The 24,025-nt window shown below is 36.6% G+C and overlaps 1 protein-coding gene across 7 annotated transcripts in view; it reads left to right on the top strand.

Moving 5' to 3' along the window:
* Window positions 1–24,025, top strand: part of LAMA2 (laminin subunit alpha 2) — a 342,287-nt gene that overhangs the window by 268,361 nt on the left and 49,901 nt on the right. For all 7 annotated transcript variants that reach the window (XM_085055980.1, XM_085055978.1, XM_085055977.1 and 4 more), the window contains 6 exons: window positions 3,490–3,700; window positions 5,160–5,276; window positions 6,430–6,593; window positions 9,802–9,940; window positions 15,473–15,575; window positions 23,813–23,929. In XM_085055980.1, the coding sequence (XP_084912106.1) occupies window positions 3,490–3,700; window positions 5,160–5,276; window positions 6,430–6,593; window positions 9,802–9,940; window positions 15,473–15,575; window positions 23,813–23,929 (851 nt within the window). The remainder of the gene's footprint in view (window positions 1–3,489; window positions 3,701–5,159; window positions 5,277–6,429; window positions 6,594–9,801; window positions 9,941–15,472; window positions 15,576–23,812; window positions 23,930–24,025) is intronic.

Below are 24,025 nucleotides of genomic sequence, written 5' to 3'. Positions count from 1 at the left end.
GTCTGCAAATTTAGGATAGGCTGGAGAAAGACCCTTCAAACAAGGTGTTATTAGTCCTCAAATGCTACAGCCAACATGAAACTGTCAAGCTAGAATGAAATAATTTCCCACTCTAGCCCAATAGCTAGAGTAGAAAATGCAGTAGGGCTTTTTTAAAGGAAAGAACTTCTCTCCATCTTCCATTCTTCCTGAAATGTACAAAGCTAGTTGTCGCTGTTGAGCCGCTAGCAGAGAAAAAGACCCGGATTCTCAGCGTGGCAAGAAAAAAGAGCTTTATTGTTTTGATTCCAACTTATATAGACTTTTCAGAGGTCACCCAGATTGGTCAGTCAGAAACCTCCCCCTAGGCCTGATTGGCCAGGCCTGAACTGTTCCAATCTCGAGACACTGTTTTAAATAACATCCAAACTTTATCTTTGTTTATGAAACACAGGAGAAAATTCTCATGGGAAAGACCTGTGCTAGCCACAGCTAGTGTTTAAATTTCTAGATAAAGGAATACATTTTATACTAAGAGATACATTAATAGAGTCATTGATTTCAATCAAAGTTTTATGGTTTATTTTAAAGATAGGGTTACCTCTTTATAGGCAGTCACTGAGATCCAAGAAATTTTGGCAGTGAACTCAACAGAAGGAAAATTAGGCACTGTGGATTACAGGTGGGCAAGAAAGGACCCTAGAGGTTGTTTTGTGAAACTGCCTCTTAAAGAAAAATGTTATAAAACTGTTTAAATAATGTAGTAAGGTAGTGGGAAGGATATGCTCTGCCAGGAAGAAAGATGAAGAAAAATTAATCATTCTTAGAACATGTGTATGTGTGTGGATCACTGTGCTCATATGTATTCTCTACAGAGCCATTTAGAAATACTTACTTTTGAACAAAATAAGGCTCTTACAAGCCTCGTGATCAGTTTGAAGTAGTTAATCATTCTTATGCTTTGGTGAGATGTCTTTTATCAGAATTTTATTCTGTTTTCAGAATTTTGTCCAAGAACAGAATGACAGGAGTCAGTGGATTCTCTCCTGTTTTCAGTAAACTCTCAAAACTTAAATGAAGAAGACAAATGAAGTAAAGTCTCCTTGCTTTCATAGATGGCAAAGCTTCTCTTACATATGCAGTTTTTTTCCCCTATTTTCCTTCAAACTTTTCAAATCCAGGCTGTAATCTGATTGCCTTAGTGTACTGAAATGGCACATTAGTCAATAATTTCTCTGTAAAAGAAATACATAGAGAAATACACAAGTTGCTGTTCTGAACAGCCATGATTTTCATATTTATGAAAGAAACTTTGTACTATTTTATAACATTCCTACATGTTTTCTCAGATGCCACTGAGTTGCTATCAAGGGATGCTGTGAGCCAGAATTCTCTCTTTCTGTTTAGTATGCTGAGTAGCTTTATTTTTGTGCAACTTTTTCTTCCACATATTTTTCTGATGGCTTTTGAGCCTCTGTGAACTTATGTTATCCAGTTTCCTGGGAGAATAAATTGTATAACCCAGCCATAGAGTGTTTGAAAATATACCTCCTGTGTTTTGACATTGCTTCCTGACATTTTCATGTTTGTGTTTGGAGAGACATTAGACAGTTGATCACCTTATCCATGCTATTCATGATACTATAATCCTTATTTCTTCTCCTGGCAGGACAGTTCTAACATATTTAGACTCTAATATGCAGTTGGTGGGTTTTAATAATTTTGTCATCAATTTCTAGTCTTGCTTGTTCTCTTGCACTCATTTTGAGGATCCAGACCATCTAGCATTCCAGGTGTTAGACCAGATCTGTGATTGTTTCTTCTAAAACTTCAATCATTTTGTATAGTTTTATTCTTTTTCTAGGATGGTATCCAGTGAAAATAACACAGCTTAAATGTGCAAGAGAGTATTTCAAGAAATGTGGTGCAGTCCAGCCACACACAAATTCTAAAGCAAGGGATTGCATGGAACAGATTGCCTCATACTTCATTAGAAAGAGCAGAGGGAAAAATGCACAACAGATCAATACAAAAGTGTTATCTGTAGAGCACCAAGGAAGTTTTGAGGTAGACTACTGGATAGATAAGTAGTTTGAACTGTTCTGTGAGGCAAGGCAATAAAAAGGAAATCCATCTGGTTTGTACTGTTCCTCCAGTACTGCAGAGTCATAAGGGTGTCAAAATTTGCCAGAAGTGTAAGACAGGAGCTTCTTATAGAAGAATAATGGAGGAGGTATGAGAGAAATCCTGAATTTCTTTCTACACTTCTGTGACAGGGTGTCAATATTGGGATTTAGTTTTTGATTAAATATTTTGTCCTCATAAGTTGCGAATTCAAAATAAGAATAATTTTTTTCATCGAAACCAAAGGCAGAACTGATGGGGAAAAAAAGACCCAATCTGTCTCAGAAAATCCAAAAGCTAAGATAACAATTTGGCTTTCCTTGGCTCCACTTCAGACCCTTCATCTAAATTATGTCCAGTGTCAGCATATCTTTTCCTCCTTTCCTATATCTTTTTGGTGTGCATTTATTTACATGTTTCTTTTTAGAAGATTCCTAATGGAACTGACTGGAGGCAGGCCAAACCACAGTGTTTTTCAGAAAATACAGTTCTTGTTTTCCACACTTTGACACAATGAAACAGGAAGAAAGACTTAATCTGTCCTAGGTGGAAATATGATAAATTTCTTCTGTAGTTATTATCTATCCTACAGATTCCTGTTTACTTAAGATTTCTCTTATCTCTAAAGCATCATTTTGGAAGTGCCTGAAGTGCCTCTTTTGTTTTCTGTCCTTGACATATCATTGGATTAACACAGTGGTGTCGCCTTGTGTGAAGCTGATTGGAGGCAGACAGTTGACAAGACTCCAGTCCCTTAAAACTGGGGTCAGAAAAGTCCATTAAAAATATTCCAGAATTTATTTTAGATAAGCAAAACTTTTTGACTACTGGAAGTCATAAATCCAGGGATCCAGGTTTGTTTTTTTTTTATTTCACAAGAAAGCCTTTACGATTTTTGACTCTCTAGTCTAAAGCAGTTGTCTGCTTCAAGACAGCTTGAAATTGGGTCTATCTACAAATCCTCCTCAGTTCAAGGTAGGAAACCACTTTGTGCCACATGTCACATTAATGTGAGTGAAGGAAATTTTTTAGACAAGTTGAAATGTTTCAGAAAACTTCACTTTGCTAGTCAGATCTCAAGAATGGAAATTTACAGAAAAAAATGAGAAAAAAAAAAACATCTTCAGTGAAAGATATTTGAATAATTTCTGCTTCATAAATAGGATCTTAGTGGAATTTAAAAACCTCTTTTAAGAAAGGACTTAAAAATTGTCATCTCCCTTTATTAAGCATGTAGCATCTCGAAAATTACTTTGAGACTTAATTGAATTTAATTTTCTTTGAGATTTAATTTTTCTATTTCATTTGCATATTATTGAGACTATTCAGATTATTTGGTATAGGCAGTGTGAACACAGTGTCTTCAAGGGTGGCAATGTATTGCAGGAATGCAGAAGATCTTTTGGACAAGGTGAAGAGATTATTTGGTGAGCCCAGTGAGAAAAATGAGGATCTCAAAAATGAGGTTCGGGACAAGCTGGCGAGCTACCACAGCAAAGTTGATGATGCTCAAGATCTGCTAAGGGAAGCTGCAAGTAAAATCTGGGAGGCTGATCATTTATCTGCAGTCAACCAAAAAAATATGACCATTCTAGAGGTGAGTGCTGACAAGTTTTATCCTCGATTACTTGAATTCTGATTCAAGATTGAACCTTTGCATGATTAAATATTGAAACACAAATACAAGCAAAATAAAAGTATTATTAAAATATAACTATATCTGATGTAATTTAGTGGGAACATGTTCCTCAGAATGAGGAAGTGCATTGACTTTTAAAAGTAGAATTACTCCCCAGCTTTATTGAAATAATACCATCTGCTTTGTGGAAGGTACATTGGATTTATTATTCTCAGGGAAATTAAATTCATCGCAGTATAAATAGTCATGTAAAATTCAAATCATGTGCTCAATATTTAAATAGGAGTTCAGTTAAAATCTTTCCTGTCATATATCTGCTTCTGGAAAACTTACACTTTCATCTCACTCTCTTCCCCTGGGAAGAAAACTGAAGGGGGTATGTGGATATTACAGAGTAATAAATCAGACTCTACCCTCTGTAGTTAGTAGCTATTATAAATGATCTCACTCATAGAAGAGGGGTCTGCTTGTGATTTAATTTATATTGCAGAGACTTAAAGAGCATATTATACTGTACATTAACAAGCATTTAACCAGGACATAAAGAGCAGAGTCAACCTAATGAAGATAAATGTTCCAACTGTGCATCTCAGTGAGCTTTCACCTGAAGTACAATATGAGGTTAGAGTTGTGAGACCTCTGTTCTCAGCAGAGATTTCTGGGCATGATTGAATTAAGCAAATACAGTGATTTGAGAAATTTAAGTGATCTCTGTTCTGTGCATTTTCTTCCCAAAGGTGGATGGATAAAGGTTGGAGAAATTACCTGCTCTCTCAGTTTTTAAAATATTCCCTGCATCACTGTGGCAGAGTACCTTTCCAGCAGTCCTGCCCACATGGTTGTCATGGCCTCCTATCAAACTGATCTGGGATACTCAATGGATCTTGCACAGGAAATTGCCAATTCTTCATTCAGAAATCCATCCTCACCACAATATGCAGTAGTTTTACTAGTTGGAAAAGCAGGAATCCTTAGGTTACTCCAAACCTTTTATTTTGCATTCAGCAGTTAGTGAAGTACCAGTGGACAAAAGTAGGAAAGCAGCAGAATACTATTTATAATTTTTTCCTTCATAGTCAGAGGGTGATTTACAAAATGAGGAACCTACACATCTGGGTAATGGCTAGGATTTATAATTTCTGATTCATTTTGCAATAGTACCTCACCCAATTGCCTGTGTTACAGAACAAATATCCTGCCATGTGGGAGGGTAATACAAGGATGGGGATAGGAGGACAAAGGAAAGATACCTTACATGTGCTTTATTGTTGTCACTGTCTCAGCTCTGAGAGCCCAGAGAATTCCAGAAAGGGGCATTGTGGCATGGTGACAAAATGCACTCTTATTCTGAGATGCTGGCATTTGAACTGTTCTAGTAAACAACTCGTCTTTTTCTTTGTGTGAACTCATCCCATAGAAAAGGAAGCAAGCTGTAGAAGATGGCAGACAGGATGTTGAAAAAACCCTTCAGGAAGGGAATGATATCCTTAATGAAGCCAATGAACTTGCAAATAACATCAGCCTAGGTGTAGAGGTGAGTATTTTATTATCCTTACCTGAGAGTTAGTACAACGAAGAATCATTATGGAAACAAAATAGATAATTGAAGTAACACCTAATTTTTCATTTTGTTTTTCAATATTGGAATATTTGACTTGGGGTAATTATTTTTTCAGTTGCTGTATGGCAGAAAAGCTAGTCTGGTATATAAAAATTAATAACTTGGAGTTTTAAATTATTTGTTGGATTACATATGAGCTAGCTCATAATGTTTCAGGGACTCTGCCATTTATAAATATGGTATTCTGATTGTGGTACTGACTTTATCTTGAGAATTACAGCTTCAGCAGACCCATTCGCAATCTCACTGCGACTCTGTAATCTAGATGTAGATTTATCTCCACAAAAACTCTGTCTGTATATCAGTGGGAAACTTCAGAAATTATTTGTTGCCTGTGGCCATAATTTTAAGTGTAGAGAGATCAGGGAGAGGAGAGGATTGCACTCTCATTTTGCATAATATTTTTGAAATTTCTGCCCTAAAAGTTTTATCCGCAGAGTTTGAGATCAGTGCCTTAGCTACCAAAAAAAAAAAAAAGTATCTTGAAGTATCATTGGTTCTGGAGATATTTCCAACATGCATTGAAGCTTGTCATAATGAGTGGGAAAATGCTCTTTGGAGAAAGGGGAAAGGAAACATATTGAGACAGCTTATTGGAACAGGAATGGCAGGTCTTCAAAATCTGTAGTTCTTACCAAGATGCTTTAAAAAGCAAAAATACATTGTAGTCACTCAAAGGGTCCTGAAACATGAAACTTCTGCCATTTATTAGTTATTGTTGTAGGGCTCAGCAACAATTTAATATAATGATGCATGCATCTACATTTAGGAAACAAATCCAAATCAGAGTTTATAAGCTTTTAAACTGTGCAGTTCCTTAACTGTAAAATAAAAGTTTCTATGAAGTTCAAGAGCAGCAAGTAGCTCTTGGAATATTTTTTATCTCCTCTCTGCTTTCCAGTACAGCCATTCCTGTTACTCTTTCTGTGTTAGTTCCCTGAAGTTTTGATGCATGGGTAAGTTGAAATAATAACTCACCAGGAAAAGAAAAACACCATTATATATAAATAGGGCTACAGAATGCTCACATTCAGCAATTCAAAGGCTTTTCTTTTGTCATTTTCAGTATGTAGAAGGTGTTGCAGATAAGATACAGCCAATGTCTGATCAGCTGAAAGATAAAACAGATGACTTATCGCAAGAAATTCGTGACAGGATGCTTCCAGAAAAGGTGTTGCAAGCTGAGAACCATGCAGGCCAGCTGAATGAATCTTCTGCAGTGCTGGATGGGTAAGGCAGACACTCACTGGTAATACTAAAATCATGAAGCAGCTTTGCAAAATTGCTTCACAGAACTTGAAGTTCACTCTTCTTTCCCTTTGACGTCTGTCACTGGGGGTATACAAATAACCAGTGATCTGCACAAGTATGCAACTATGAAGTTGGTCGATTTGTGTATCTCTTGTAAATGGTTTCAAATATTTTGTGATTCTTATAGGCTGCATGGACAGCAAAAAATGCCCTCAGATGCACTCATAGCTCAGTTTAACTTATATGCTTACTGCTATATTGTGAAAAAAATAGAAATTCTTCTTAAAGAGGTCACTGAATGTTTTCATGCACCTTTGTTAAAAACAAGTAGTATTTTCCTTTTTAAGATGACTACTTTGGTAGGAGACTATTATTGTGATGTTACATTGTTTGGTGTCAGAAATCCCCCACAGTGATGGACAGTAATTCCTCTACTGGTTTCAAAACATTCTTCCAAAACAAGTAGATGTCCTGGACCAAAATGCTTAAACCTAAGTACAGAAACTTCTGTTTCTGTTTTCCACTATCATATTCCTAAATATAAGTGAGAATTGCAATGTCCTTCATTTATATGACTACAGCCCTTTCAGAAGAATGATACTTTATATCCCATCATGCAAGTAGTTTCCTGGAAAGAGCATACAACAAGGGTTTGTTGGTTTTGGAATTTTTTGGGAGAAAGAGACAGGTATCTTTTGTTTTATTGCATTCTATGCATTTAAGAGAGCAAACCATAAATAGTAAGTGTAATTTGCAATAATAATACTCAGAAATAGGTCATGGGTATTCTGCCTGTTGGACCTGTCCCCAGCATAGCTTCAGAGTTACATTATTTTATAAAAGCACTGCATGGAAAAAAAAAAAAAGATACTTTTTTTTAAACATCAACAATATACTACTTTTTCGCTGCTTACATCTTTTAGGTCTACCTGAAGACTTGAATATCCCGAGGACCTGTGAGCAGATGCTTAACAGAGTTTTTTCTTGCCAGCATCTGTAATTTTGAGGAAAAGACAGAAAATTATCTCTGATACTTGTAAAATTACTGGCTCTAGATATCCAGTCTAATATATGTTTTGAGGAGTCATAAAGTAATGATAGCTGTGGTTTCCTAGATAAAAATGAATTTGAAGGACACTGTTTCTAAAAAAGGAGTGACATGCAACCACATATAAATATCCAAACACATGGAAGGTTGTCATGAAGGAACTAAGAAAGAGCGAAAATGGAGACAAAAAAGGATATCATGCCTCCTTAATCAAATGTTGGCAAGACATGTTTTGAGATAGAACTTTTTAGCCGTTCAAAATCAAACTTTTTTATTGGTGCTTGTATGTGCTTCTGTCTTAATGTAGGTTGATAGCTTTTCCTTAAGGAGTTTAGGGTAGCGTTTAAAATGTTATAACAATATAACAGTATAACTGTATCTGATCCAGACATCGGCCTCTGTTTCTCAAAAAAGACAATAAAGTATGCAGAATCAAGGACATTAAAAATAATGTCTAAAAGTAGATTGTTCAAAGTTAAAATTTCTGATGTAGTCAGATAGATACATAACTTCAAATGACAAAGAAATACCATGGTGCTTTATCCTACATCAGGATAAAGCTGTTTATTTCATACACTGACAATAAACAGTTATACTTTGCAGGCATATACAGTCTCTATCAATTTGAGGAATTAAAAACTGTACCCATCTTCACAACTGGCACCTGAGTGTCTTTCAGGTAATACTAGATTTGCTGTAGATTACTATTTCTTCTTACAGGAGGAACAGAGGGAGAGCCCTTTCTCTCCAGTTGCCCTCTAAGGATTCAAATAGTATATTGATTGACAGTGAGGATGTTCTCTTGAGTGATAGAACACAGAACCATTCATGAATTTAACCTAGAAAAATTGTTTGTATGTTTCTCTAACAGAGCATCACAGAAACTTAGAGTAGCCTAGTGAGCTCCAGCTGTATTTGAGAAAGGAGATACAATTTTCCGGGAGTGATGGAGAGGCAGCTCAGTCATGCAGTTTCTGCAGTAACCTAAAGGGAATCTCTCTCCCTCTATTAACTACATGTTGAGTCCAGGGACTCTACCTTCTGTCCACTTTGTCTTTCCTGTGGCATTTTGTAGAAATCAGTAAGTAATTGATGCGAGGATTGGAGCCCAGCTGTCACAGTTAACCAGAGAATAGATAAGTTACTGGGATGAATTTCCTTCTCTTCCACACACACTGTCTCAATAACTATTTTATACAAGCTGGAACAGGTCCTGCAGGAGTCCCTGTCTCTCTTATATTGCCATACACCTGGATGGCTAGAGAATTTCCCAGAGAGTCAAAAAAAGTTCAGATCCATTCTTACCCAGTTCAAGTGGGGATTTTAGCCCATTTACACTTTATTCAGTAAAATCAACATAGGCGCTGGTCATAATGACTACTGAGATAGCTGTCTTCAAGTTCACTCTGTAGGTGCAGTAATTCTTCGTAGAAAATGATTGAATATATCATACAGAGAGAGTGCAAGAAAAGTTATTTCCCCAGCCTGCTGACTAGAAATGCCCCTAGGAAAGAGGTTAGCTGAGCTCTATCCCTGCAGTAGCAAATATTAACTGTTTATAATTATCTTTTAATCTATTTATGGCATTCAATATGAACATTACTGCTTATGTTTTTCATTTTGGTCAGCAAAATTAGCATTTAGGATTTGGTTTAGACTTGAGATCCCCTTCAAAACTAGCAATTCTGTGTTAGGCAGCCAGACCAAGAAATTAGTTGTTCAGAGATTCTACTGTAAAACATGTCTTTGATGATCCTTCATGTTCATACAGGGCAAATTTCATCGAGTTGCCTGGCTCAGCACATAGCCTAGAAACCCACATTATGAATATGTTACGTGTATTAGAGCGCTAAGCACAGTGCTGTCTTTTCTCAGTGTCTGATCTATTTTTATCTCGCAGAACCTCCTCTTTCAGCAAACATTGCTCTTTATGTCTTTCTGCACATATAAAATATGAATTCCATTAAACACATGATGCCAGATCTCCTGAAATCTGAAGCGTAGCATTGCTCTCTAAAGAAACACTGTAGAAATAGCCTCTAGAAATACAGGCCATTGGGTTTGAAAAAGTAGGATACTCTGTTCTGCTGAGCTCTGATAGCAGGTTTAATGGTGTGTTTATTTTTCCCATCCCAACAGAATCCTTACAGAAGCCAAAAACCTCTCTTTCAATGCCACACGTGCTTTCAATGCTTATACTAACATCAAGGATAACACAGACGAAGCTGAAAGAGTTGCCAAGGAAGCCAAGGCTCTTGCAAATGAAGCTATGCAAGCGGTAAGAAAAACAAGTAAATTGAGAAGGTTTATGTTTTCTGTGGAGCATGCTACACCTTATCTTAGGACTTTATGTGAAGACCTTTGCCATGAAATGTTCTTGTGTTGTGATCAGAAAGCTTTGCCCCTGTCAGAGCTATATATACCTTCAGAAAATATCCCTGTTTGTTCCTAACGCACGTTCTTTACTTTCATTCCCTGTTGTATTTACTATCCTTCCTCCCTATGTCTTCCACCTTTTGGCCTCTGTGTATGGCTTAATCCAACATCTTTGAGTCAGGAGTGTAGGCTATTTGATATTCAATAATGCTAGTTTAGAGGTGCGCAATACATTCATTAAATATAAAGAACTCCGTACCTTAATTAACTCTTCAACCTAGTTCCATGAAAATGCTTGGAGGCACTTCTCTGCACATCAGATGAACTGCATGCACCTGGCCAGAATTCTAGAAATGGAGACTTGTAGGAGGGGAGTGGAAAGTTTTACTCACTTTGTGAACTCTACCAGGTTTTGCAGAGAAATCTTATTCTCGCTATGAGGTAGCACATGCAAATTTTCAGAGAAAATGGAGAGAACTTTTAAAAATAGGTTTGTAAGGTAATGCCAGCTCTCCAGCCTGAGTCATAATAAGGATCTCAGCTCCTCAATGAGTATACTGTGAGCAGAAAACATTCTGAGCATAGCCAAAATTATCTTTTATGTCAAATATCAAAGGAGTTAATGGCTCATTTGTGGGAGTTAGTCAGAGAGCAACAGACATGCACTTTATAGCACACAGAAACATGGGGCAATGAGAGTATAATATGAGATTGCCAGAATCTATGTTTGATACAGAAACATATAGATGAACAGAAACAACTTGTAGTTACAGCACTTGTGCTGTATAAATAAAGGTAGCTTGCAGAGAGCTTCTTCAGTCAAATGGATCATGAGAGCAGCAGAATCAATCACATGCTGTAAAGGTATGTATTCATCAGAGGGATAAAGGGATCTAGCCACTGCACAAAAATTTTAGTATTTTTAGGCTCTTCACATTTTCAGTGGTTTTTCAAATAACACGAATTACTGTATTTCTCTTTTGGTGAAAAAATTCACCTCACACATTAGGATGTGCTAGTTCTCTGTAAATAGTTCTTTGTTTCACCAGAATGCCTAATTACACTGCAGAAGTAAATAAGGGCCTGGCCCTTCTTTTTTTATTTTTTTTCCCCTTCTTATTAGGATTTAATACATGCTGTCTTTTCCTCCTTTGGTGACTTGCAGTGAATGAGACAGGCAGCTGTTTCAGGGATTGAAAAGGTGGGAAAAAAGACACATAAAGCAGTAAAGAAACAAAGCTAGCAATTACAGCATGGAGACAAAAATGTATATATCACTGGGTGATTATAGTATAGAGAGAAAGGGGATATATAATTTAAGTGATGGAGGTCAAGATGGACAATATGATGCAAATAGGAGCAAGTGAGTAGCAAAGAAAGAGATGAAAATACTATGGTGATGTTTTCAGCATATCCACTGCATGTATTCATTAGGGGGACCTTGGTTTTTTTCTGAGCAGTATATGTGAAACAGGGATCTAGTTGATGAGGAAGAAAATTGAGGCAGCTGATGCCTTTTAAATGTAATTGACTTGATATAGAAGCCATTGCTGGTTTACTGTCAAATTGCTTCAGACCAATAGATTTAGCTGTTATTTTTTAAATAATCATGTGAGAATTTTGAACCAGATTTTAAAAATATGTCAGCCGTGAACTACAGCCATCATTCCACTATTCTGTTTCCTTGTTTTTATTAAAAGACTGTTGAATTTTTGCTCACCCTACGTGAAATGTTTAGCTGGTAACCAAGTAAATCAGGGTTCCACTTTCTGGAGGTCCCAAGGAGCTTTTAGCTGAGCTTCAACACAAGAGCAGGAATGTACCCTCAGTCACGGCTGTCAGGAGCACAGTAGTTCAAACAGTCTCCTAGAAAGCAGCATTTGTGAATTTAAGCTCCCTCAGACTGATAAACCCCTAGAAACTGTGTCCCCCAACTTTCTGAGAAGTTACTCTGGGGACCCTGTGTAGAAGACAGAGTTCATGTCTTTCCCCTCCTTTTGAAAGATGGAGCCATGTTCTCTTCTTTATGAGAGCTGTTGTGGATGAGTGTCTTCTGTAAAAGACTCCCAGCTCCAGCTGCTAGCAGATAATGGGGAAAAGTGGTGCAGCTCACGTGCATCCCTGATTCTCACCTTTCCCATTCACACCAGGTATAATGCTGGGGCAGGAGGACAAGGGTTTCCCTACAGCAACGAGCTGGTTTATGAACCAGGGAGTGTAGGGACAGGTTTTGGTTTTAGGTTCTATCCTGTATGTCACTGGATCAAAGGATTTACAAGAACCTTAGTGGTATCTCAGGGGGGGTTTTGGTTTTTAGTTTGTAATGGGAAAATTACTTCATTTTCAAATTAAGCTAATGTCGCTAAAAGCATGAATGAAAAGATGCTTAAAATCCATAGTGATTACCGAAAGTCTGATAAATGACTTGAAAAAAAATGTATTAAAAATATGACAGAAAAATTCCTCCTGAGCTTTTTATGATGGATTTGCTCTCCCCTTTGAAAGCAAAATAAATTCATCACAAATGAGAAATCTTTAGCATTCAGGCAGCTTCAGCATTCCATTACTTAGCTAAGACAGTACCTGACTAGAAAGGAGTCATGTTAACAGATTCTGCTCACATCTCACAGATCAGAATCATACTTTTACAGTATATATTGAAAAAGTGTGATTATTCTTAGGCTTTTTAGAGAGGATTTACAGGCTGCTACCTGGAAGCACAGGGGACACATCGAATGTTTAGAGTCCTGCTTCCTTCTTTGATTTTGACTTTCTTTGTAGGTGGTACCCCAGCTGTTCTGTTGGGTGTCTGGATTTCCTTACATTGGAATGGCATAAAGCTGCCTAGACATCCTTGTGAGGATGTCCTGTTGTGCAAATCATTCATAAAATTTTTGGTATCTATCTTCAGGACTGGTAGAAATGAGAGTAACCCTAACTCTTACATGGAAAACTTCACAATATAAATGTATGTAAAAACAAAATAATTTAAGAAAAAGGCAGAACTATTTTTAACTGATCTGAATTAGCACTAAGGCCTGTAAAACCTTGTACCTGTGTAAGTTCGTGATCCTCAAAACTTCCCCAGTGCATTTATGCCTCTAAACCATGATTGAAACAGCACTGTTTGGATACATTAAGAGATCCCACTTCTGCCACAAGATGCAGCAGGGATTCAAACTGCACAGAGTTTGCATGGCAAGGGTAGGGGCCATAAAAAAAGGCACAGGGAGATGAAGATACTATCCACAGGTTATGGACACTCTGGAAGAGGCAGAATTAGAACAAATTAGATTCCAGAGACCCTGCAATTTTCAAATTTATTTTTAATCACTTTTTTTTTCTTTTTTTGTTTTTCTTTTTTATCCTTTTTTTTTTTTTTGCCGTATTTGTCCCAAGTTAGAAAATAACATTGAAGACTCTTGGCTGTAAATCCTACTAAATCATAAAGTGGTCCACCATAATCCAGGCTTACCAAAAGCATACAAGCTCACCTTACACAAAATCATAAAATGTTTGGTTTAGTTACTGACAGCTTCATAGCTTGACATCTCATGAACCACAAGAAAAACTAGTAAAAAATACATTTTCTATCAGATGTCTTGATTAATCCTCATTTTCAAAACTGTTTTTAAAAAATATAAAATAAAGCTTTTAATCAGTACAAGTTTATTTCTCTCTGAAAAGGTTTTTCTAGTATTTACTTCATGCAGAAATCTGTTTCTGACTAATTGCAAGCATATGTCCAATTACTGTCCCTGATTTGATGAACTTCTTGGTTTTGCATTGTAAATCTGTCCTTCCAACTTCATTTAATTGACTATAAGCTGCTTCAACAGCCAGTCAACCATGCCTAGTCATATAATAATAATAACAACAATCCTTATTTTTTAAGTCCATGGTCACAGAGTGATCATACCCTGGGTACTGTTGCTAGTGGGAAAAGAAATTTTAAAAAATTATCTGGTTTGACAGGTGCATCTGCCACAAAATCTGGCCCAACATTCTTCCTTCAGGAGTAGTCTTTTGCTTCACTGGGTAGTTTTTTGATTTTTTTCCTGGGGTTTTTTATATTTTTCTGTTGCTAGTGCTACTTGTTGTTATGCAGTAGAGAAAATCTACAAGAAAGTAATTTTCTTCATCTTTTGAATGTATATGTTTGTATTCTTGTTGAAAGGAATATCTACACTGCTTAATATTTCAGGTGAGCTTGGAAAATGGCAATCATGTGTGCCTTAGTTCTTAAAAGCACGTGAAAGCTTACATTTACATCCTATTTGAATACAAGGAATCTTTAATAGCTATATCTCTGTGACATGGCAACATATACCAAGAAAAATTGGTTCTGAATTTTGAAAGTATCCAAAGCAATTTCTAAGTTTTTTAAAAGAAATGGCAAGTATATATATTTTACAGTATCACTGAAAAATATCAGAGCTTCAGAAGTATGTGAAATGACACCTCTGGCCTTGCTCATTACATAAATAATGAACAGCAATAATTGTGTCATTTAATTGACACACAGTTAATTTTTGAGTATATGTATCTGCCCTGGAAAATGAAAAGTAGCTGCTTCTTAATTACATACTAGTTATGAGGCTATGACCCATGACTAATATAGAATGTTATCAGGCTGTCAGGAGTATTCTCAAAGAAATGTATTCAGTATGATGTGTGACCTGAGTTCAGTCTTACAAACTGAACAGTAAGTGGTTCAGAACCTGGAGCTTTTCCTACCGACTGAAAATGCTAATCTAATTTAGAAAAATCATTCCATCTATTGATCAGTCTCTGCACTGAAGGTAGAGATGGATGTTTTTCAGAAGAAAGATCTTTAAGTAGCATGATATGATGAAGGATGGTTACTTAGTAATAAAACTCTTTCAGATGAACTGCAGTTTGCCCTTCTTTTAAAACTCTATTTCTTATTTCTTTACTCTTTTTTTCTTTAATTTTCTTTAATTTAACCACAAATGAATCTCAGTTGTGATTATTAGAGTCATCAGATCCAGTCTGGCCTCTAAAATTTCTATAGTTGCAGTTAGAGAGAAATACTGTACTGGATGGTGTTCTGTCTGTAGCTCAAAGGATAAATACATGTTTAAGTTGAAATATGTTTTGTTTGTTGGTTTTGGATAGTTTTTCTCTTACAGTCAAGCCCATTTCTTTAACACTGTAAACGTTGTCTCTCTTTAATTGAATTAATCTCTGGTATTCCAAAGGGGATCTGACTTCCCATTAAAAAAAAAAAAAAAGAAAAAAAAAAGAATTTTTTATTTTGGCTCCCTTAGACCAATAAAATGGCAATGGGATGTAATTCAGAGCACACTGATGTGAATTTAAAATGTAGATGACTGTTCACTTAGATCATGTTCATCTGTCTTTTATGACCTCAGACTTTCCTGTATGTTTGACACTGCTTATTTGTCTACAGACGTCTGGTCCTGAAGGATCGTTGAAGGATGGCGCCAAGAGCTCTCTTCAGAAAAGCTTCAGGGTCCTTAATGAAGCCAAGATGTTAGAAAGTGGTGTTAAAGGTATGTGCAGTGTATGGCATTCAGACCCACTAAACAGAGAAAAAACCCATTGTGAGACTGCTGTGCTTCTGGTGTGAAGAAGCCATATCAGGAGGAAAAGTGTAATTCATTAACTGATTTAAAATTGAACAGTGTGTCAGTGAAGAAGATTCTCCTGTTTTGTGTCCAGGCATTATGCAGGAATTCTTGTCCTCTCTGTCCATTTTTTTTTACAAGAAGGCTGAGGAGGAGGAAGCTTAGGTCTTCTCTTGCTAACTGCAATAAGGGCAAGAGGAAGTGGGGAGAAGAGGGCAATGGAAATTCTGATTCTGATTTGCTCTAGCAGAAATCTAGTACAAAATCAAACCAAATATTAAGTTTTTATTCTTGTCAATACAAAGCAGTTTTTGCAATGCTAGGCAGAGATACACCTCTTGAAGATGTCTAAAGGTGTTTTGCCTGAAAATGGAACCATGAGGAGGTCAAATGAAGCTGTTTGACAAACAGAGTAATGGGCAAGGATTGCTAAGTATTTATTTTAAAAGAACAAAAAGAAAACAAAAAAAAAAGACTCAAAGCATGTCTGTAGAGAAAAACTTCCATATTCACAAAACGATTTCTATGTTCCTAAAGCATCAATAAATGTCTAACTGCAGATTAAGTAATAAGATTTGTAGATTCCAAACCAAATACTTTGGCTTTCTAGTGAAAAATAAAACATCTCTAATTTCTCTTCAATATTTTCCGCTGGGGAAAAAAAATAAGGTTTTGAGCCATGGTGTTCAGTGAGATGTAAATCTGGTAATTCAGGTCAGACTGTGTGTGTCATGTCCTCAGTATTTTCTCATCAGGAAATGAGTGTTCCTGATGAATGCCATGGTGTGGGAAGGTAGGACAGTAGTCAGTATAGACACATAGAAGGTCTTACATGAATAATGAGCTGCAGAAATGCAGAATGGTGAACAATTATCTGAGTAGGACTTCTCAAAAACAAGACTAAAGAGCTGCATGGATCATCTGTTGGGTAGAGGTTGTAAAGGCAGATGCCACAGAGGAATGCATGAATAGGTGCACACTTTCCAAAACACATGAAGCAATCCTTCCACACTGTTCAGGGGTTCTAGTGCTTCAGCTGAGATGCTGTCTACAGTGTTGGGCACTGAACTTCATGAGGGCTGAGATGGTTTGCAGAGTTCTGAAAACACCATGAAGACTAATTGGTGATCTAGCAGAGGAGAGATGAGGAGAAAGATTGAAATAATATAGATTTAGAATGTGGATAGAGAAATAAACAAGAGGGTTTAATATTCTTCAGTATGTCAAGGTTTCTCCAAAGCAGATGGGACTATCATATCTCAAATGCACTGATACCAATCACATATTAGGCAAATCTTCATTGTAATTAAAATACAGAAGTACTGCATTTGATTACTGAGAAGATTAGGGAGATAATGACCTTTGAAAATCTTTGAAAACAGTTTAGATAACCATCAGTGAGGAATGGCTGTTGGTCAGAAGGAGCAAAATGATCTTTGGACAAATACTTGTTCAGAGCCTGTGATTAAATGGTCTTATGATCATTACAACAAAAACCAGTTTATTTCTTGGGTCTTTATCCAGACAGATTGTTTTATAGCTCCTGTAAGAAAATACTTACTGCAGCACTAATGAAGCATCTGTTTAACAGTACTCAATACTTCTTTCTCCACAGTGCTCTTAGGAAGGAATTGAAAAAATAATTCATTTCTACTAAACCAGAGAGGAAATAAGTAGGATACAATTATCCACTTTTGAGTAGGCCAATGCTATGTTTTGTGCATCTGCCTTTGGGAAAAATGTTAGATGTTACTGCTTTAATTACTTTATTTTTACCTATAACAAAGAAAGCAATTTAGGAGCATAGAGTGTTTGTGCCACTGGTATAGTAATGTCTGAGAGGAGGATCAGTTAACTGAGTCCTCTGTACAACTATTTGAAAGTCTTCCATCTGAATACTAAGTCAAAACAGAGTAAGTTCAAGTTGATGATTTTGTGGATTATTTTAAGTTAGTGCACTGTAATCCTATCCTTTTAGTAATCTGAAATTTCAGTGTATATGTTTTGAGAAGTTTATGTCCAGTCACTGTAGTTTTTGAAAAATTCTTTCAAACTAAATGCATTATAGTTCAGTCTGATTGAACTGGCTGAGGATATAATAGAGTTAACCTGGAGTTATCCACAAGGATGGAAGAAGGATAGCATTTGAAAACTGGTGGGAGAAAACAGATTTAGGACTTGGAAGAAATATAGAAAAGGGGAAAAATAGCTACAGTATGATGGGTTTTGTTCATCATAGGTTCTAAAAATCAAACTGGGTTTTTGGGGGCTTTTTTGGGTTTTTTGTTTCGTGCATCAGAACCAGAAAAATCGCGTACAGTAAGTATTTGAGGCTAAGTTTTAAACTTGTCACAGAGATGATGCATGAAGCTTCCCCATCCTGCTAGCTTAGTTAAAATACTTTGTATTATAAACAAGACAGATTTTCATGACAAAGCCCTGTCTTCCATGTTTTTGCATACAAAATTCTCTTTGTCCTCCTGGGAGATACATTAAGAAGAGCGTGCAGCATAAAGGCGGACAACCATACAGCTTAGTCATCTTTTGGCTATTACTACATTTTTAATTTAGTTTTGGCAGCTCTAGGATTTCCAACTGCAGAACTAGTTAACAAGTAAACATAATGTTTAATAAGGTCATAAAGCATACTGCTTCATAAGGTCATTAATTGCATTTCACTGTCATACACTGTTTGAAAGTGAAAACCATCATTATTTTCTTGTAGCCAAACTGAGGGAAAGAAACATGTCTGAGTTACTTGTAAATCTTGGATGTATATTTAGGGTCTTCTTTATTGCAACTCTCTACTGCCAGATTCGGTACAGATTTAGGGCTGGAGGAACATATTTCAGGAAATATGTTAGAGAAAATCACAAGACTATGAGAAGAGGCCAGTGTGCAATTTCAGTAGCATGGCTGAGAGTAGAAGAAAATAGGGATGCTTTCTGGAATGCAAACTGCTGCTGTTTGCCATGGCTGGTGTATAAAAAACACTAAAATGGCCTCACTGCCTCTCCCCTGCCACAGAGTTCCAGTGAGCAGACTGGACACCTCGGAGTGGAGTCCTTAGCTCTCTGTGCCCCCCAGGCAGGTGCCATGGAGGAAAGCACAGTGCCCCGTTTTCAAGAGCAAGTTAAATCAGTGTGTCTGTGAGGATGTACATGAATTCCCTGTGTCCACAAGACTGTTCAGTTTAACCCTGAGACAAGATACATTACAACCATTACTGCAGAGAATTTTGTAATAAAGTAAGTTATTTTTCCATGGTACCAGTGAGAATTTAAGTTGGTAACAGTTTCATAATTCAGGAGCAAATGTCCAGACAGACCAAAGATTCATAAAGCATACTTAATGCAAGCAGGCAGCAGTGCTTTAAATGCACATATTACATCTTTGTCTATGTTTTTGCCCCAAACTGAAGGGTAATGACATGGAGCTTTCTTAATGCTCTCCAATACATCTTAAAGTGCTTCATAAAGACAAACATTCTGAACTTGAACGGTATGCCTTTTTACACATAATAAAACATGTCCATGCTCCATAGCTCGACCCATAGAGATCAGTTAACATTGTACCCAGAATGCAGATGTCTAAGAAGAAAGTGCAGTGGCAGATTTCTATTCTCCACTCTGCTTTTGCACCGAAGTGGTGATATTATTAGTGTTGTGAATAACATAGAACAAATGTTATTAGTATTATGAACATAATCCCTTCTGGATGTCTTGATTTTCCCATGACAGAAAGTGAGAGTTCAGTGTCAAACTAATAGAAGGATATTTCTTTAGAAGCCTCGTAAAGCCACCCTTTCAGAGCCTCAGCTGGAGGTGCAGCATGGCTAATGGGCACTCTGTAAAGATCTGGTAGACAGAAGTAATCACTAGCTTAAAATTTCTCTGTCTGCACTACAGGAAGTACATTAGTTAAAGTAATGAAGACCCATAAGCCACTCAACTAATATACACTCCAAAAATCTCGCCTGGGCCATGATAGAGATGGGAGTGTTTTCTTCCTACATTATGACATTCACCTGATTTGTGGCCAATTACCTGAGTTATAAAATGGCTGTTAATCATGAAAATGTTTTATATTACCACCAAAGACTGCTGAAGCAGTCCTTACAAAGCAAAGCTTCTGACAGAAGCTATTAAAATGGAGATTTAGTCATTTCTCTCTCTACGGGGCTAGGAGTTAGAAAGAATAACCCTGGTGAGAGAAGAAAAATCTGTATGTTGTACTGTGGCTAAGATGGAATTTTGAAATTTTGGCTACCAGTGAGTAAATGCTGCTGCCTTCTAGCTTCATTTTCTCTATGTCTTGAGGGATTTTTCAGTTTGCCAGGAGCAATTTTTCATCCTTATAATTTTGAATTTAGAGTTTTAAAAATATACTTATCCCAGTGTATATTTGGGACTATATACAGACTTTGTCAAAACTGATCAATGAAAAGTGAAAATAAGATGCATAAACTCCTCTTCAGCTGGAGACTGCTGTCAGGTGGCTACTGAAATTCTGCTCATGTAATTTCTTTTGCTTAAGAATTGACAACTCGAGGGGGACTCGTCTTGTCTGACAACACATGAATATTTTTAGCTAAAACATTTTCCAGCTGATAGACAACATATTCACCTGATAGATCCCTTGTTTGTGTATTCTCTTCTGCTTGCTCTTTCTGCTGACCTGGCATATGACGTTCACCAGATTATTGCAGTCAGTGCTGAAAATACTCTTTTTAAAAAGTTTAACTTAATTAGCTGCATTTCTCTAGTAATGCCAGTTTCTAAGTCTTGCTTGGTTTAGGGGAAAGAAAATTCAGCTTGCAACCCATGTTCCTCTTTATAGGATGAGAAGACAATGGGGAGCAAGAATGCTATTTGGAAGAAGTAATACAAAGGTAACAGAAAGGGTTGTCAGAAAGCAGTCAGTTAATTTCTGCAGTTTCCAGTGAATAAAAACAGATGCAGATGTTGCTCCTTGGTAGATTTCCACCTTTTGTCTGATTTTGGGATACATGCATTTGGTAGAATAGCCTTATTGCTGTTTTCTTGGAGTTTCATGTGGAAAAACTGCAATTCTCCATACCATCACGAGATACCTGATTCCACTGTGTTCCATGATACATATGTTCCATCATGATGTTGGCACATAATCAGCAGTTAACCAGTGTCACCTATGTGTATCATCTGCAAAGACTTGTAAAACCATGTCTCTTTGTAAATCCCTCTGTATAAACAGTAAGTAACTAAATTCTTGAGTTCATCTTAAGATGAAACATATGCACACAGGGTTGTTTGTTTGGTTTTTTTTAATTTGACTCACTTCTGTTTATTCACTCAGAGGAATAAGGAATGATGCTTTATCCTGTAATGCTCTGTTTAATGTAAACAGAAATTGAAAATCTTTGCTCATGTTAACCAAACCAGCAAACCTAAAGGCTGATATATGCAAAGTCCTCCAGGTTCCTGCTTACTCTTTAGGGTTTAGTTTCAGCAATGCTTGACTGATTTTGCTGATTTGAACAACAAACAGTGCATTTATTGGCATCTTGTGCCATCTCTGTGCAGAGCTGATCAAGTGGAAACAGGATTGAGATAAATTTCTCATGATACTCCTCAACCTACACTTTAATGAGAGTTGACAGTGGCTGGCATCTTTCAGTGCAGACCTACTAACCTCTTCCAAGTCAGATAGGCTCAGTAGTTCAGAAACACTTAGATTGTAGCTGTCTGTATTTTGACTAACTTCAGTGCTTAACTGGAGGATCTCAGGCATTCAAATCATTGCCCCAGCTTTTTTCATAAATGCTAATAATTAAAGGATGTGGAAAAGCTGATATGAAGTCAGTTCAGTTTGTGATTCATGCAATAAATTACTCCAGTGCTTAGTGAAGAGGCCATCTGGATTACAAGATAAGAAGTTCCTTCAAATTAAAACTTAATATCTCTATGAAAAATGAACAATTTCCTTGAAAAGCTGACATGGTACATGGTATCTCCTCACTTCTCTTTGTGTAAGAGCCTCTGTAGGAACATTTATTTATGGCTTTATTATTGTTGTTTAAAAAACCCCACACAGTAAAAATGTATTTGAGGAATTAAAAGAAAAAGTATTTAAGAAGTAGCATCTCAATATTCAGTTTCTCTAGAAGTGAAACTTTAGGGAAACTTCCTTTGTTAATTTCCATAAAAACCAGTTTGCTGCTATGGTTACAAAGATGAAAACAGAAGTTTGGAAACATGATTCTTCAGAAACGTAACCAGGGGATAATTAGCATGTTGGATATGGCAGAGTAAAGAGAAGAAAAAGAGATAATTTAAAAGTATGCTACAGAGTTAGAACACCACCACCATAAATGAGTCTAACTTCTCAGAAATATTGACACACTTTATAAACACTAACATCCAACCAGAGATACCAAGAAATTATCAGGCAGACCGTAATTTCAGAATGAAATGGCGGAAATTAAAGCAGTTATGTTGGTATTATTACTTAACAAGAAGAGAACTCACATAAAATCTCAGAGCATACAAGACCAGAATCTCATGGGCTCATCCTGGTTTAACAATATCACATTACCAGTAGCCTCATTCAGCAGTGAGGACAAAACCTGTCATTTAAAAGTAAAGCTGTTTTTAAGGAGATGAGTTATCATGTAATATATGCTATTCTTCCAAACTTTATTCTAATGTTAACTGTGCATCTCACAGTTCACACAAATGTCCTGTTCCTCTACAGAACCTTTTGCTGGAGTGAAGCTTATCTCCAGGCACTCCTGCAGTCCTGTGTGTTGCTCTAATTTAAATAAAGCAAACAGATTTCTTCCTCAATGTCATTTCAAAAGGTCTAACAACAAAAGTATAGCTCTCATTTAAATTCTGTGTGCTGTTTCAGCCTTGCTATAGCCTTGGAAATTTTAATTAATAATTTCTTGTAGGCAATATAAATTTTGTTTGATTTTTCTCTTTACAAATTGCTTCTTGCACACCTAATTTTAAGAAACCATACTTTTTTAGAATTTGTGGAATGTGAGCCACATAGGTGTTTATTTTCAGTAACCTGTCATATACCTGAAGGTCACAGTCATAGCTTGTGTCCTGAAATCCTTTTCTACAAATTATTCTCCTCTTCCGGCTATCAGGCTCAGTGATGTTGAATTAGTTTCCCAGTAGGATATGCCTTTAAGGTAAGGAATTACCAGCTGTCTGTTCCAAAGAGCTTCATATTGATACAAAGAAATAATGAAAAATGCCCACTACAATAGTAGTTTAAGCATTAACTACATTTCTTTGTGTCAAACTTTACTTCTGAATTTTGGAATAATGTCTGTTTCAATAGCCATAAGACTTAGCTGGAATCTCAGTTCTGAGGTTGCTGTGTTGCTCTGCTCTACTGTTCAAAAGACCCTCTGTGATTTTTCATTCAAAGTAAAAAATAGGAACTGATTTGTTAATGAGGACATCAGTTTCAACTGTAATGTACCAAATATGACACACCTTTGCCTTTGATTTGTACTGGTTCTTTGATTTGAGCAAATTCTTAACTATGAATGTTAGATAGTAGATGGGTCTTTTCTCAAAGAATTTAGACTGTTTATTTCATAATCACCTCTTAGTGTTTTCATCTCATATTGACAATCAATGACGTTGTGTTTTCCTTGGATCTTATGTCAGCATCTTTGAGAGAATCCAAGAGAACTAGGCTCTGGCCACTGTAATTGTAACAGCAAGTTGGCCTAATCAATCTTGTCTCTTTCACACCACATTCAACTCAGGCAAAGACCTTAAGAAGAAAGACGTAGCTTAATCTAGGAATCAAAACTATGGCTAACATCAAAGTTGTTGAATCTATCAGTGGATCACTGTGTGAATTTGCCTAAATCATAACATCGTAACGAGTTCTTTCCTCTGCACACCTTTGAAAAACCCATGATAAATATACAACAGTACAAGGAACTCAAGCATTTAGATACTATGGAAGTAAGTAACTTAAAGAAAGCAAAGAAGATGATTGGTGAACTCCACAACAAGTTCTGCTGGATTAATTTTCACGGTCTGATATCTCAGTGAAAAATGGTTTGCTTGTTATGGTGCATTTTAAATTATGTGCAAAGACAGGATAGTGAAAACAAAGAGTTAAAGCTTCTGTATCATATGCATTTTTTATAGAAAAGGGTGATGATCTGGACAGCACACAGAACAGGCTGAAAGATGCTGATGAGAAGAATTCCATTCTCCTGGGAGCTTTGAATGAAACCTTAGGAAAGCTGTCAGCCATTCCAAATGGTGAGTTGGAAAAGTGTTGCAACATTTGACTCAGTCCTGATCTTTTGTTTCATTTTCTGTCACTTAGCATTTGGCTCATCAGTCTTTGCCTGTGTC

This window comes from Lichenostomus cassidix, chromosome 3 (assembly GCF_008360975.1).
Source record: "Lichenostomus cassidix isolate B80296 chromosome 3, HeHo_3.0, whole genome shotgun sequence".
Classification (NCBI taxonomy): domain Eukaryota; kingdom Metazoa; phylum Chordata; class Aves; order Passeriformes; family Meliphagidae; genus Lichenostomus; species Lichenostomus cassidix.
This window is presented reverse-complemented; position numbering and strand designations above follow the sequence as displayed.